The sequence below is a fragment of the Moschus berezovskii genome, chromosome 5, assembly GCF_049115385.1.
Source record: "Moschus berezovskii isolate FMDL1 chromosome 5, NW_MosBer_1.0, whole genome shotgun sequence".
NCBI lineage: Eukaryota > Metazoa > Chordata > Mammalia > Artiodactyla > Moschidae > Moschus > Moschus berezovskii.
This window is the reverse complement of record NC_142464.1, coordinates 69,316,343-69,330,735: the sequence shown is the minus strand read 5'-3', so window position 1 is coordinate 69,330,735 and position 14,393 is coordinate 69,316,343. Positions and strand designations below refer to the sequence as shown.

Sequence of the window (14,393 nt, the reverse complement as noted above, 5' to 3'; positions counted from 1 at the left end):
TTGCTTCCCGTCAGGGCAGCAACAGAGTCTATTTTCTCTGCCACAGCAGAGTCCAAGTGCCAATCAGGCAATCATAGCTGGGCATAGACTCACAGAGAAATCTCTCGGGCAGTAGGGAATGCGGCTCTGGGGCCCTATCAGGGAGCAGAACGAATAAACCAAGGAGGAATGGGATGGTCACCAAGACCCACACCATGGCCACAAGAGTTCTGGGGGTTAGCAAAGTAGGCAGACCCCAAGCAACAATATATTTGTTACAATGAAATAGGGCAATGTTTCTAACAGAGGTGAATTCTAAATGTCAGTTATGCACAGAGGATTAGTGGGCTTAGAGGAATCAGGGAGTCTGTATTAGAAGCAGTCATAGTTAAGCCCTGTCTTAAAAGGATTTGTCCCTAGAGAAGTGGAGAAGGGGCATTCCAGGGTACCCCTACCTGAACCACCATTCTCCCCTTTCTCCTGAGGAATAGAACCCAGATTATTACCTGGGAATACCTACCTTCCCCTGCAATCAAGAGAGGTCATCTTACTGAAATCCCAGGCAATAAAATGGAAGTAGAAGTGTCAGAAAGAATTGTCTGAAAGGCATCTTATAAGGGAAGGATGTACTCTTCATTTTCCCTTTCTCCATCCTGCTTCCTGGAAAGGTGATATGATGGTGAATCTCCAGCAGCCATGTTGGACCATGTGGAAGCAGGAGGGGCAGGGTCTGGAGATGACGGGTTTGAGTGTTAAAAGAAATCTAAGTCACAGGGTTTACAACTAACGGGGCTCCCAGATGACATGCAACTTTATTATTTTATAAAGCACCTTCTTTTAGAGGAATCTGGGGGACAAGTTCCCAAATCAGAGGACATCTGTGGGTCACCACCCAAAGTTTCAAACAGAATTGCTCTGCTTACCCACTAAAAAGTAGGCAGGTTTCCTGCAGTCCCTTCTCACCTCAGGGCAGAGTGCAGGTTCTACAGACCCTATTCCGTGGAAGAATTTTAATTCCAGAGTCCAGGTTCAAATGTAAATCCCAAAGTTCTCTCTGCCATTTCTTCTAGAAGAGGGTCTCTTGATTTACTGTGCCTTGATCCAAGCGCTCCAGTCAACCATCATGCAAACCCTACTTTGAGTGGCCTGCAAGAATATTTAAGTACTTCTGACTCAGCTCCCTTCTCCACCTGCTCTCCTACACACATGCCTTCAACACACTTGGAGAACTGTAAGAGCATAAAAGCATGTAAACCCTTATCTCAATAAATTAGCATCAATCTAATTCCCCTCTCAGGACCCGTCGATGGTCTTAGCTTAAACATTACTTTCACTATGAGCCCTTGTCTGCCTAAAGTCATTTTCTCTTAAGTCCCCCATTCTTTTGTTGTCATAGCAATTATCCCAATTTGTTGTTATGAATTTATTGTTTAAGCTCAATGTCCACCACTTCTACTGCTGCTGCTGCTGCTGCTAAGTCGCTTCAGTCATGTCTGACTCTGTGCGACCCCATAGATGGCAGCCCACCAGGCTCCCCCGTCCCTGGGATTCTCAAGGCAAGAACACTGGAGTGGGTTGCCATTTCCTTCTCCAATGCATGAAAGTGAAGTTGCTCAGTCGTGTCCGACTCTTTGCGACCCCATGGACTGCAGCCCACCAGGTTCCTCCGTCCATGGGAATTTTCCAGGCAAGAGTACTGGAGTGGGGTGCCATTGCCTTCTCTGGGTACATGGTTAAAGCTTAGTTAATACTTTTAAGGAAATTAATTTTAAAATCTGCTTAAAACACTTTCACACATTAATGCTTTTCTTCACCATTAATGCTTATTTTTAGTATTTACACTGAAGTGAACTTACATGTGAAGGGCTTCCCTGGTGACTCAGTGGTAAAGTATCCACCTGCCAATGCAGGTGACGAGAGTTCACCTGGGTCAGACAGATCCCCTGGAGAAGGAAATGGCAACCCACTCCAGTATTCTTGCCTGGGAAATCCCATGGAGAGAGGAGCCTGCAGGACTACAGTCCTTGGGGTTTCAAAAAGTTGGACATAACTGAGCTCACACGCACCAATTTATAAGTGGCAACCAAGTATCCCAAATAATTATGTTCATATTTTAATCCATCTGACTGAAGCTATCCCAGCCTTCATTCAGTTTCCTATTAGAATAATTGTTTGAATACTAATACTTCTTAGGAGAGGAAAGCAGAGCCATCTACTCCACAACAAATAAACTCAATTTCTCACTTAGTGCCCCACTAGGTAAAAAATAAGGCTGAGGACTTTTTTATAACAGTATTGGGATGTAAAAATTAAAAAGCCACAAGCCTGTCTGCCCTTGACCTTTATTAAAAAGAAAAACAAGTGCAGGTCTATTCTTGCATGGTCTCCTAATAGGCTATTTAGGGATAGATGGGTGGGGTACATCCCTGACTGCTAAGGTTGACCAGGAGACTGACTTGCCTTCGACAATGGCTGTAAATGTCATGGTCAAGAGTGCAGAGCCATGGAAACATGGAGCTTTCTCAGTCTAACCAATATTTTATCCTTAAGGTCCCAGCGTAGTTAAAAAGATACAGTTTTGTTGATAGTATAAGTTTAGTGTGAAAAGGTATCAGCCAAGATATTCCTTAGGTGCATGTTGTATGACTACTTCCTCTTGGTTTTTCCCCTTATGCCAAACATAATTCCCCGAGATTCTATGGCCACACCATCAGGGTGAGCTAGCTGCATGAGGACATCTCTTTGGGAGTGTTGTTTTCAACACTACAAACATGGAATTTTACCACAGCAGAACTGAACTCCATGACATCATTCTGCCTTGCAGAGAGAGATATAACATCTCCCTGTGTCCAGGCAGAAGTCTTTCCAATGTTCCATCATTTTTTTTAAGGACAAATTTTTTCCTGTATCATCTAGTAACCCTCTAATTGAGGCTATTTTTATATTTCTTAATTACTTAAAAACAAAGTTCTATTATCCCCTCCTCATTTGACTGCACTGAAGTCATCCTTTTCCCCTCTTATCTTCCCCCCACCAAAAGACCCTGATACCTTTCATTTGCTTCAAAAGTAAACACACACACACACACATCCTTAGGAACAGATGAGAGGAACTACCATAAATTGTATTCCGTGGTTTTCTAAATCACCAAAGAGTGAACTGACCTTCAAAAAAAAAGATCTAGGTCCAATGAGAGCAGTTTAGTCAAAAATCAACTACTGTTAAGTGATCCAGTCCTCAATCAGGAAAATAAAGGCCAAAATGACCTGGGTTAGACTGGAATGTAGGTGACAAGCCAAGACTCCCAGAAGTCACAGAACTGCTTACTCAGACCCTTCAGTTCTCGAGAATGGTCTGGGACAGCTGCAGGAGAGGCTGCCATGCTCCTCTCTTGGAAGCTCCTGCCTCTTGGCTGAACTCAACAACAAAAACTGCTCCCAGGTGAGCTCCTGTCCAGATGGGAGAACTCTCAGGTGAGAGTGAAGGAGCTTGGTAAAGCCTCAGACAGACACACCAACAGTGCTTCAACACATCAGCACGGGGAAGAGAGAGCCCTTTGTGCCCGTATTTGGAGCACAGAACAGATCACGTGGGTATCAGGTCTTTATTCAAACTCTCTGGGGAAGGGAAAGTATGGAATAATGCACCTGCTCACCTGCTCCATTAGAACACACTAAAGCACACATGAACTATGCATTCATCACCAGATGGAACAGCCATTGGAGGTAAAAACCATAACGAGACAGCCATGGTCCCTAAGATCATGTTGTGGTTCAGTCACTCAGCTGTGTCTGACTCTTTGCAATCCCAGGGACTGCAGCACACCAGGCTTCCCTGTCCTTCACTATCTCCCAGAGTTTGCTCAAACTCATCTCCATTGAGTCAGTGATGCCATCCAACCATCTCATTCCTTGCTGCCCCCTTCTCTTCTTGCTCTCAATCTTCCCCAGCATCAGGGTCTTTTCCAATAAGTCTATTCTAGAATATCCGTCCTCTTAAGAAATCACATATTAATGAATCAGCAAGCTTTTAAAAAATTATTTTTTATTTTTTGAGATTTTTTATCTTGCTTTTCTTTATTTTTATTGGAGGCTAATCATTTTACAATATTATATTGGTTGGTTTTGCCATACATTGACATGAATCCGCCCTGGGTGTACATGAGTTCCCCTTCCTGAACCCCCCTCCCACCTCCCTCCTCCCTTTATCCTTTTAAATGAATCACTTACCTATTAGCCACTTGCCCTAATAAAAGTTCAGTGGAGTGCCTGGGGGCTGCAAGAACAGGAGACAGAAACTAGAGTCTAGTAGCCAAGCACTACAGACAATTTCAATGCCCCTTTCCACCTTAGCAAAGTGAGGTTGAAGGCAGCCAGCAAAGGCACGGAGCCTTATTCCTCTTGCCTGAGGGCTGTGGAGGCACCAGAGACTTGGTTTCCCATCCCCTCCTTCACCCAACATAAGGTCTGTCCCAGCAAGGAGAGCCCCTCAGTCCTGGTAGTGGAAAGGTGTGAACAATGAAGGTTAACAAACTAGGGAGCTGGAGCTTCTGAAACCCACATCGTGACTCAAAAAAAAAAAAGACAGGGGTGGGGGGACCTCTGCACAGTCAGAGGAACAGGAAACTCAGTCCTGACAGGAATGTTCACACATGGTCCTAAAAGTAGAAAGTGATATAAAGGATATGCACCTACAATCCCACTCCTGGGCATATACCTAGAGAAAAACATACTTTGAAAAGATACTTGCATCCTCAGTGTTCACAGCAGTACTATTTATAATAGGCAAGACATAGAAACAACCTAAGTGTCCATCAACAGAGTGGACAGATAACATGTAGTGTATATGTGTGTATATATGTACACACACACATACACACACACATATACACACACATATACACACACACACATACACACACACATATACACACACATGGTGGACTATTAGTCATAAAAAAGAATGAAATAATGCCACTTCCAGCAACATGGATGGACACAGAAATGATCACACTAAGTGAAGTAACCAAATAAGACAAATATCATATATCACTTATATGTAGACTCTGATGCTGAGGCTGAAACTCCAATACTTTGGCCACCTCATGCGACGAGTTGACTCACTGGAAAAGACTCTGATGCTGGGAGGGATTGGGGGCAGGAGGAGAAGGGGACAACAGAGAATGAGATGGCTGGATGGCATCACCGACTCTGTGGACATGAGTTTGAGTGAACTCCGGGAGTTGGTGATGGACAGGGAGGCCTGGTGTGCGATGATTCATGGGGTCGCAGAGAGTCGGACACCACTGAGCGACTGAACTGAATTGAACTGAACTGAAAGAAAGGATACAAATGAAATTATTTACTGAACAGAAACAGACTCACAAACACAGAAAACAAACTTACGGTTATCAAAGTGGGAGAGAGAGGTAAATGAGGAGTTTGGGATTAAAATATACACACTGCTATATATAAAATAGATAACCAACAAGGACCTGTGCAGCACAGGAAACTATACTCAATATCTTGTAATAACCAATAACAGAAGAGAATGTAAAAAGAGAACATGCATATGTACAACTGAATCATGTCACTGAAACTAACACATTGTAAATCAACTCTATTTCAATAAAAAAATATTTTAGAAAGATAATAAGGACTACAACGTCACACAGCCTGAATTTTGAATCCTAACTCTAACCAGAACTTCCTGACGAGATGAACCTAGGCAAGACTCCTAATTCCTGGAAGCCTCAATGTCTTCAACTGTAGATTTTGGGTATCTGGCTGCATATATTGTAGATATTAAAAAAAAAGATGCTTCAATTAAAGTTCTAGTTTTGCCACTTACGTGGAACTTTGGGCAAGATATTTTCTTACCTGTAAGTGGGGATAATAACAGTACTTACTTAGAAGGGATTAATGCGTACCTTGACTTTTTCACCCTGTCCCTGACATAGAGTAAGCACTCAAAAAATATCAACTTTTATCATCATGAGCATCGGTTTCACCACCATCATTATCATGTTAGCCCTAGCTATGACATTTTTAAGTTTCAGAATAGTCCAAAGCAAAGAGAGAAGCTGCCAGGCCAATTTCCAGGGGCTGCCTGGTCCCACCTGGCGCTGACTGCCACAGAATCACTGGCAGATGTCTGCATCGTGGTTCCATTGTCATACATCAGCAGAGAGCCGGGGGCCCCTTCTTGGTGGTCAGAGCTCAGTCTGCTCATTTGGAGTTTGCCTGATGCAAACTTGGTTTCCAGGGAGATGCTGGGGCCAGAAAAGCCAGCTCTGCCTCCCACTCCACTTCCCCTTTCCCCAAATCTGTGGGACCGCACTGTTCTCCTACCATGTGATAGCACTGTGTCATAGCAGCCCTTGTATACAAACAAGCCAGACGATTTAAATGTCATTGTGAGAACGATGCTGCCTGCTCTCATTTCCATATCTATCCAGACCACTACTCTTTTCCTGATCTAGCCAGAAAAGTTTTCCTTCCTCTTCCTAGCTCTCCAGGCCAAGCAGAGAACTATATGCAATGTTAAATCTTTGTTGTAGTAAAAGCATGTAAGAGTCATCAAGTCCCAACAGAGAAGGAGAATTAGAATGACTGTATAACTTATGACATATGTTCATTTGTCATTACATCGCAAATGTCATGTTCAGTTCAGTTCAGTCGCTCAGTCGTGTCCGACTCTCTGCGACCCCATGAATCACAGCACGCCAGGCCTCCCTGTCCATCACCAACTCCTGGAGTTCACTCAAATTCATGTCCATCGAGTCGGTGATGCCATCCAGCCATCTCATTCTCTGTTGTCCCCTTCTCCTCCCGCCTCCAATCCGTCACTGGCCACCAAATGCTGCTGCCGCTGCTGCTAAGTCACTTCAGTCGTGTCCGACTCTGTGTGACCCCATAGACGGAAGCCCACCAGGCTCCCCCGTCCCTGGGATTCTCCAGGCAAGAACACTGGAGTGGGTTGCCATGCTACATTCTCTCAAAAGCTACACATAAATTCTCCCACTGCCAAACAACAGTTTTCAGTCTTGGAGAGCTAAGGTACCCTCAGAGCTTTTAATCTTCAAAATCAGGTCCCAGTGGAATCAGAAACAATTCTGTGTAAGCAGGGGGAAATGACCCAAAATAAAGAACTGATCCCTTCCAGCCCTAGTTCCTACTTACATGAAATATGGATTAGGTCACAAATGAGATTATATTCAGCACCAAGCCCCACAGGCATGTCATGATTAAAGTTAAAGGAGTCCAGAAACATCTCAAGTTGAGATGTAAGGCTGAATTGGGTTGAAATTTCCAACCCCTCCTTAAAGGCCTGGCAACTTGTTCCAGATCACAACTGAAACCAAGTTGAAGCGACATCTGTTTCTACAGTAAGTTTTTGGCATTGCAGAGAATAACTACAGATTAGAACAGATAAATATTGTTGTGGGCGGAGAGGCAAAGGTCAGGAGAAAATTCAAGGTCATTTGAAAAGGTCAAGAAAATTCAAATCATCTACCTGCTAACAAAGCCCCATAACTTAACAAATACCATCATGGGCATTGGGGGTGGAGGGTAGCGGGAGAAAGAGGAAAAAGAAGTGAGGAAGCAGGAAGGAAAATAAATGGGGGACTTATTCTTTTTCTAGAGGGCGTTGACACAACTTCAATGAACAAAAACACTGCTATACTGGAGATGACTATTCAGACAATTACCATTTATATAACGATTTAATGTTGGATTGTCTTCAAGAGGAGGAGAACTGAGCATTCTGCTTGGAGTCTAATAACAAAAGACTTTAAAGGCATTAAACTTAAATAGTCAACATAATATTGAGGAATAATTTTCTAAGCCTCACTGGACTATCAGGGTCATCTTATCAGGAGACGTTACGGGTTCTCCTCTGAAGCCTCAATCTCTCTTAGCACAAGTTAAAGTAACACACAGCACCTACCTAACTTTGAGACCAGGTATCTGGCATTCATAAGGTAAGACAATAGAATGAAATGGGTAGATAACTGAATTCTATTTTTTACACTAAAAACTCAGGGTTCTAAAGATTTTCTTTCCAACTCAACTGCAGTCGTTGTTAACAATAGGAACATCAGTAATAGCAATAACAGCAGCATTAATAAGGTAGCAGTGGCGATGGTAGTAGTGTTCTCAGAGTAACGACAGTACTGATATTAATAGCAGTAGTGACATCATGGCAATAATAATGATAACTGTTACCTATGCAGCACTTCCTGAAAGCCGGGTACTAGTCTAAGCACCTTAAATGTTATTAACTTATTTCTTTCTCACAGCACTCCTTTCAGATAGGTAATCTATTATTAGTACCCCTGTTTTACAGCTGCTTTCAACAATATCTCTGCTATTTTTCTAGAGCTAGCTTTCAGAGAAACGATTTAGAACCAAAAGGAGAGGAAACACAGCCTCGTCCAATGTCACACAGCTAGAAGGCAATACACCTAGGATGCTAACCTAGGCTGCCCAGCCCCAGAGCCTGACCTCTAACCACTGTGCTGCCCTTGCTGCCGCTTTGCTTAGGAAGATCTGCTAGAAAAGGGATATGCAAGGAATTTAGCCCCCTGCCTGCTGGTAGCCAGAGTTAATACTTGAAGTTTGCTGTTTCCTTCAGGAGTCTCCCCAATGCCACATCAAGACACGTAGCCTGCTCCAACAGCTATAAAAAGTCACTGGAAGGGACTATTCCCACTTTCCACCACCCCACCCCCACCCCACCCCTCCCCCAGGCCTATGACCTCCATCGAGGCCTTCACCTTTGCCAGCCAAGGCAGAGGCTAGGGGTGGGGTGAGGTTGGGGCATGGTTCCCAGGCCACCGTTTCCTGCCCAGTAACACAGCCCTCAAATAGCCGAGACTGCAGGCCGAGAAATTCCTCACTAACGAGTTATCTCCTGGAGTTTGTTCCCTGAGCCTTTATTAAGAATGAACAGTTTTCAAGCCAATCCTTGACTTAAGGAAGACCAGGGACTGAAGAGAAGAGACAAGCTGCAAAGTTTGTTTATTAACCTGCTACACCCAAGGGAACATTTTTTTGAAAGGGTGAAATTCCTGACTACTCAAAAGGAAAAAAAAAAAAGCCTGTGGGAAATTTAATCACCAGCTGAACAAAAGTGAAAAACAAAGCCCTACCAATGAGGATGTTGCCAAAGACAATGGGGCCCCTAAAGGAGATGCAATTGTCTCGAGATAACAGTCCCCCTGGGAATTCAGCTCACACTAAGTACTACATTATTGCTATATTAGCTGAGGAATCTTTGCTCACTGGGCAACTGGGCACAGAACCATCTGTTACTGCCGCTGGGTTCCCCCCTGCTTTGCAGACAGGGTATTTACATTTCAAGAGGCACCTCCGGGAAGGAAGAAGGGCGGTCTCTACCTCTCTGGAGCAAACACCTTTTTATACAGCCTGGGAGGGGAAGCTCTTCTTTCCTTGAAACCCAACTCCGCGATTGAAAGGAGATAGGCTGCTTCAATAATGCACATGCACAGAGCCGGCTGCTTCTTCCTAAAGCCATGCACTGCCACTGTGGCTATTCTTGAGTTGGTAGATCTGGTAAAGCATCAAGAACAATGCCCAACTGTCTACAGGGCCCAATGGGGCTCAGCTTTCTTAAGGAAGCCCTTCTTTTTTAAAAATCTATGAAACCAAGACAAAAGCAGATATTCTGCACTGTATAATATTTAGCTTGAAATATACCACCACTTAAAAACAGATGGTGACCTGGAGGGAAAATGTTTTAGATCATGACTTAGGTGAGGGGCTACAGCACCATATGGGCTTCCCTGGTGGCTCCGTGGTAAAGAATCCACCTGCTGATGCAGCGCAGGTTCAATCCCTGGGTCAGGAAGATTCCCTGGAGAAGAAAATGACAACCCACTCCAGTGTTACTGTCTGGGAAATCCCATGGACAGAGGAGCCTGGAGGGCTTAGAGTCCATGGGGTTGCAAAGAGACAGACATGACTGAGCGACTAAACAACAATATAGTACTACTATATACCTAGGTCAAAATTCACGGAGGTGTGCACTTAAGAAGGATACACTCTCCTGTGCATAACTATACCAAAATACATTTTTTTTCAAGTATAGTATGTCCGTGTTACAATTAAGGAAACTGGGAATAAACCACTTGCCTTCAAGAATTGTAAAGTGTCTGCTCTTATCCCTCCCTTCATCACCATCCTCATCAAAAATCTCTTCTGAGAATTTTAAAGTTCAAGAACACAATTCTCCAACTCTCAACCAAGCCAGTGACTACAAATGCTTCCTGGATGTCCTATGAACCCAAGTATGAAGCAAAGAGAAAGCACCTGTCACATGCCAAGCCGTGACAGCCACATATCACAGACAAAAGTCACAGTCTTTTTCTCATCTGATCATGAGCCATCAAATTATGAGAGACATGATTGGGGCTTATAGCAACAGAGCTTTGAGTTTATTATTCTGTTTTTGTTTGTTTTAACCTATTTTAAAATAGATCTTTCTAAACTCTGCCTAACACTCTTGCTTGCTTGAAGCAGGTTAACTTGGTAAGGTGCAGGCCTCTGGCTGGAGCATTAGAACAGCATTAAGTGGTTTCCCCAGGCAGTTCAGAAGATTTCAATCTGCACAACAGCATCGAGACGTGCGGTGCCACAGGGGGGTGTCTCTAAGAGACCGTCTGAGTAATAACAGGCTTCACCATTAGCGGATCATGACTTAGCGGTACATCTCTTTCTTTGAATTACCAGGGAGGGTGAGTTGCCCGTCGCTGAGGAGAACAGGGTCAAATTAGCCTCCCACTAAGCTTCAAGAAAGGCTGCCTGCCGAAATAGAGGCTCACTGCATGGATCATAGGGGGTCACCTTTACCCCCTCGCGCCCTCCAAGCGTCCTAAGCCCCGCCGACACGGCATTTCGGGAGCGCGGGGCCACCAAGCTGCGTCTACAGATAGACATCGAGAATCAGGATCGACCAGCGAGCGCTTCTGCACTGAGCCAGCCGAGAGCTTCAGTGATTTCCCTGGCCTGCTACCGAGCCATTTAAGAAGTGAAATATGCCAACGGGGCCGGGAACCAGCACCTCTGGGATGGAGAGGGGACTGCCAATGGATGGGCAAAGTCTATGCGGATGGTGCATTCGCAGGTGGGTCTGACAGGCTCCCGGGCCCTCTGTGCTGTGCCAGTCTCACACTTGACCCGGTGCCAGGAATACAACCAGAGGCTCCGGTGGGTGTGCGATTCCGTGGGACATTAACAACTCCGCTCCGGAAGGACGGGGAGGGAGGCTCGGGGCGGAGGTAGGACGGGGAGCAGGACCCCCCGAAATGCGGCGTCCACAAGGACTCCGGGGGCTCCCCCCTGGTGCGCCTCTGCGGCGCTTCTGCTCGCACTGCGCTTCCCCGGGCAGCGCCTGGAAGCGGCAGGAGCTGAGATTTGCGCGACTGGCGGGCAATGGGGATGGACGCGCAGGGCACCGCTTCCCGCCCCCGACACGCACAGCTAGACCGCAGTGTCCTCCCTACGCGCCCACCCTCGCCCGAGACTCCAGCGCCAAAGCGTCCGGGGGTCGCAGCTCGCTCGAGGCCCTGCCGGCTGACCGGGAGCAGCCGGCAAACGAAAGCGGGGGGTGGGGGAGGCGAGACCAGACCTGTAATCCTGGTGTGTGCGGGTCGGCGGCTCCGGGCTGCCCCTGCCAGGCCGCCCGCCCGCCCGCCGCGGGGTACCTACCTCGATCCACTTCTGCGCCTCGGAGAAGGCGGGCTCGGGGGGCGGCTCGGGCTGCAGGGGCTGCAGAGCTTCCAGACCGAGGACGGGACAAGCCATTTGCGAAGCCCCGCGTCCACTCGAGCGCCGGGCCGCCGGGATGAGGCCGGCCGCCGCCGCCGCCGCCGCCGCCGCAGGAGCGCGCTCCCCGCCCCTTCCCGCCCGCCTGCCCGCCCGCTCCCCTCCCCGGCCGCCCCGCCCCCGCGCGGCGCAGGTCCCGGAGGAGCGGCGCGCTGCCGCCCACCACGCCGCCGCAGCTGTTCCCCGCGCCGCCCGGCTCGGCCTCGCGGTGCGTCCCCGCGGGAGCGAGCGCCCCGGCGCCGGGAGCTCCCTCGCCTCCCCAGCCCACCCCCCTGCCTCTGCGGGCTCCGCACCACCCCCTCCCGGGCGGGGGTGTCAGTCACCGCCTAAAAATAACCGAGAGTGAGCTCCGAGTGTCTCCCTCCCCGGCCCGCAACGCGACCCGGAGAGTGATTCGGCCAGCCACCCCGCACGTCCCCGCGCCCCGCCGGCTGCGGAGGGGCCCGCAGGTCGGGCGGCACCCGGCAGATGCGCGGCCAGCGCGGCGCACGCGTCCCGGGGGAGCCCGCGCTGCCGCAGCCGGGCAGCGGCCGCCCGCACCTGCCGCGCCCCGCGCCAACCCCAGCTACGGCAGTGGGGGGAAAGAGGGGCAGCCCTCGGACCCCGTGCCAGGGATGTCCAGTCACCTGATCTTTCTGGAAGATAAAGAAGATAAACGACCCTTTATAAACCTTTTGTCTGTCCAGGCGAGCTACCTGTGTTGATTGATTTAACTCATCTTTATTGTGCACCTACTATGTGTTGGGACCACAAAGATGAAAAAAGAGAAGGGAGGGGAGAGGTGGGGAGAGGAAGAACTGGGAAGTCTTGGCGCTCAAAATAATTACGTTCTAGAGGAAATGGGATAAAAAAAGAAGATAATGGTGGAGAGTGATACATGCTAAACAGATAAAGAGGAGAAGATAAACTATGACCTGGGAAGAGGATATTGCTAACTTTAGATTGCCTCTCCACCTTCACCCGGGAGGCTGACCTGTGGGTCCAGGCTCTGATAATAGGAGGGAGGGCAGGAGGTCAGCAGGCTGGAGGAGAGGGCCGTGGGGATGTTTTGGGTACCTCTTACTGCAGAAGGCTAGGGGATTGGCTGCTCTGCTCCACTCTGAGGAAGGTTGCAAGGCTGGGGCCCCTCCTTGAGTTCTCTGACGGTCCCCTGGCTCCTCTTGTTGCACCCCACTTCCCCAGGCCCACTTCTCCATCTCATTCTGGTGTCTGGCCTGCCCACTCCCTGATAATCGTCTCTGTTACTTATTTAGCTGCGAGGGGGTCTTAGTTCCAGCAGGCGAGATCTTCCATCTTCTTCGTTGGGGTCATGTGAGCTCTTTAGTTGCAGTAGATGGGATCTAGTTCCCTGACCAGGGTTGGAACCCTGGCCCCTTGCATTTGGAGCACAAAGTCTTAGCCACTGGACCACCAGGGAAGTCCCTAATGGTCTCAACAAATTCTTCTCAGCCACCTTTATTTGAGCATGCCTTCTGTTTTGCTTGAGAACCCGACTGATGACCAAGGAAGGTTTTTCTGTCAAGATGACATGAATGAGAAAGTTGTTAGCCAACCAAAAAACTGGAGAAACAGTTCCAGATAGGTACAAAGGCCTTCAGATAGAAATAAGTTTGGTGGAGGTCATAGGCCCACAGAAAACCAGTGTGACTGGAGTGTGTTGAGGAAAGAATCAGGCAGAAAAAACAGCATGGGAGAGATGGGTGAGAAGCAGGATGTCAGACCACAGGGGACAGAGCAAGAAGTCCGTGGGTGTCTCAGCAGCTAAGTGTCTTCCCTGTTCAGAGTCCAAGTTTCGTCTTTGTCCAGTTCTGCTGCTGTAATGGGGGGATGAAACAAAAAAGCAGGCCTGAAATTCCACTGTTACTGGCTTTGGAGTCAGACAGGCTTCAGTTTATTTACTTTTAGAACACTTACATGGTGCTTGAATTGTGCCAGGCACTGTTTTAAGTGCATTACAAATAATTGACTAATTCATTCCCTATTCCAACCCTGTGAGATAGACTATTACCATTCCTAGGAAAAAACCAGGGGACAGAGAGAGGTGCCGCACAGCTGGTGAGCAGTGAAGCCCTGATTCAAGCCCAGACAGCCTGGCGCCAGATCTACTCTTAACTGCACACCAAGCCTCCTTACCAGACCCAGTCCAGGCTCTGCCGCTTACAATGCGTGCCTCAGTTTCCTCATCTCAAATGAGGTTGACATGGCAACATTTCAGCAAACCATTGTGAGGAGCAAACAGGAGTTCTGAATGTGAAAGAACCAAAACCGTGCCCGGCATATAATTAGTGCTCAGCACCAGCCAGCTGACCAGAAAGAACGGGAGGGAGGAGAAATTATAAAAAAGAGTGAAGACGGCAAGCAGAGGGAAAGGGTTAGTAAAATAGTCAGAAAGTGATCTTGTCTCATGAAGAAACTTGGTGAAGTGAGTAATTGAGAAAATGATCAGCACACTGATACGAAATGCCACTTTAGGCAGATGCCACTGCCTGGAGTGACTAGGAGTTGGGAACGCCCGTTGACCCAAATGACATAGCAGAATCCATGGAAAACAAGCATTAGGAGTAA

The 14,393-nt window shown here is 47.6% G+C and overlaps 1 protein-coding gene across 21 annotated transcripts in view; it reads right to left on the bottom strand.

Annotated features, from left to right (window-relative positions):
- LIMCH1 (LIM and calponin homology domains 1) overlaps positions 1-11,898 on the bottom strand; it is a 367,162-nt gene extending 355,264 nt beyond the window's left edge. For 10 of the 21 annotated variants that reach the window (XM_055435129.2, XM_055435137.2, XM_055435139.2 and 7 more), the window contains exon 1: positions 11,712-11,897. In XM_055435129.2, the coding sequence (XP_055291104.2) occupies positions 11,712-11,807 (96 nt within the window). In that variant the 5' untranslated portion in view covers positions 11,808-11,897. Of the gene's footprint in view, positions 1-11,711 lie in introns of all 21 variants that reach the window. The other 11 variants (XM_088836313.1, XM_088836310.1, XM_088836314.1 and 8 more) reach the window with 2 other exon arrangements.
- Between the last annotated feature and the right edge of the window lie 2,495 nt (positions 11,899-14,393).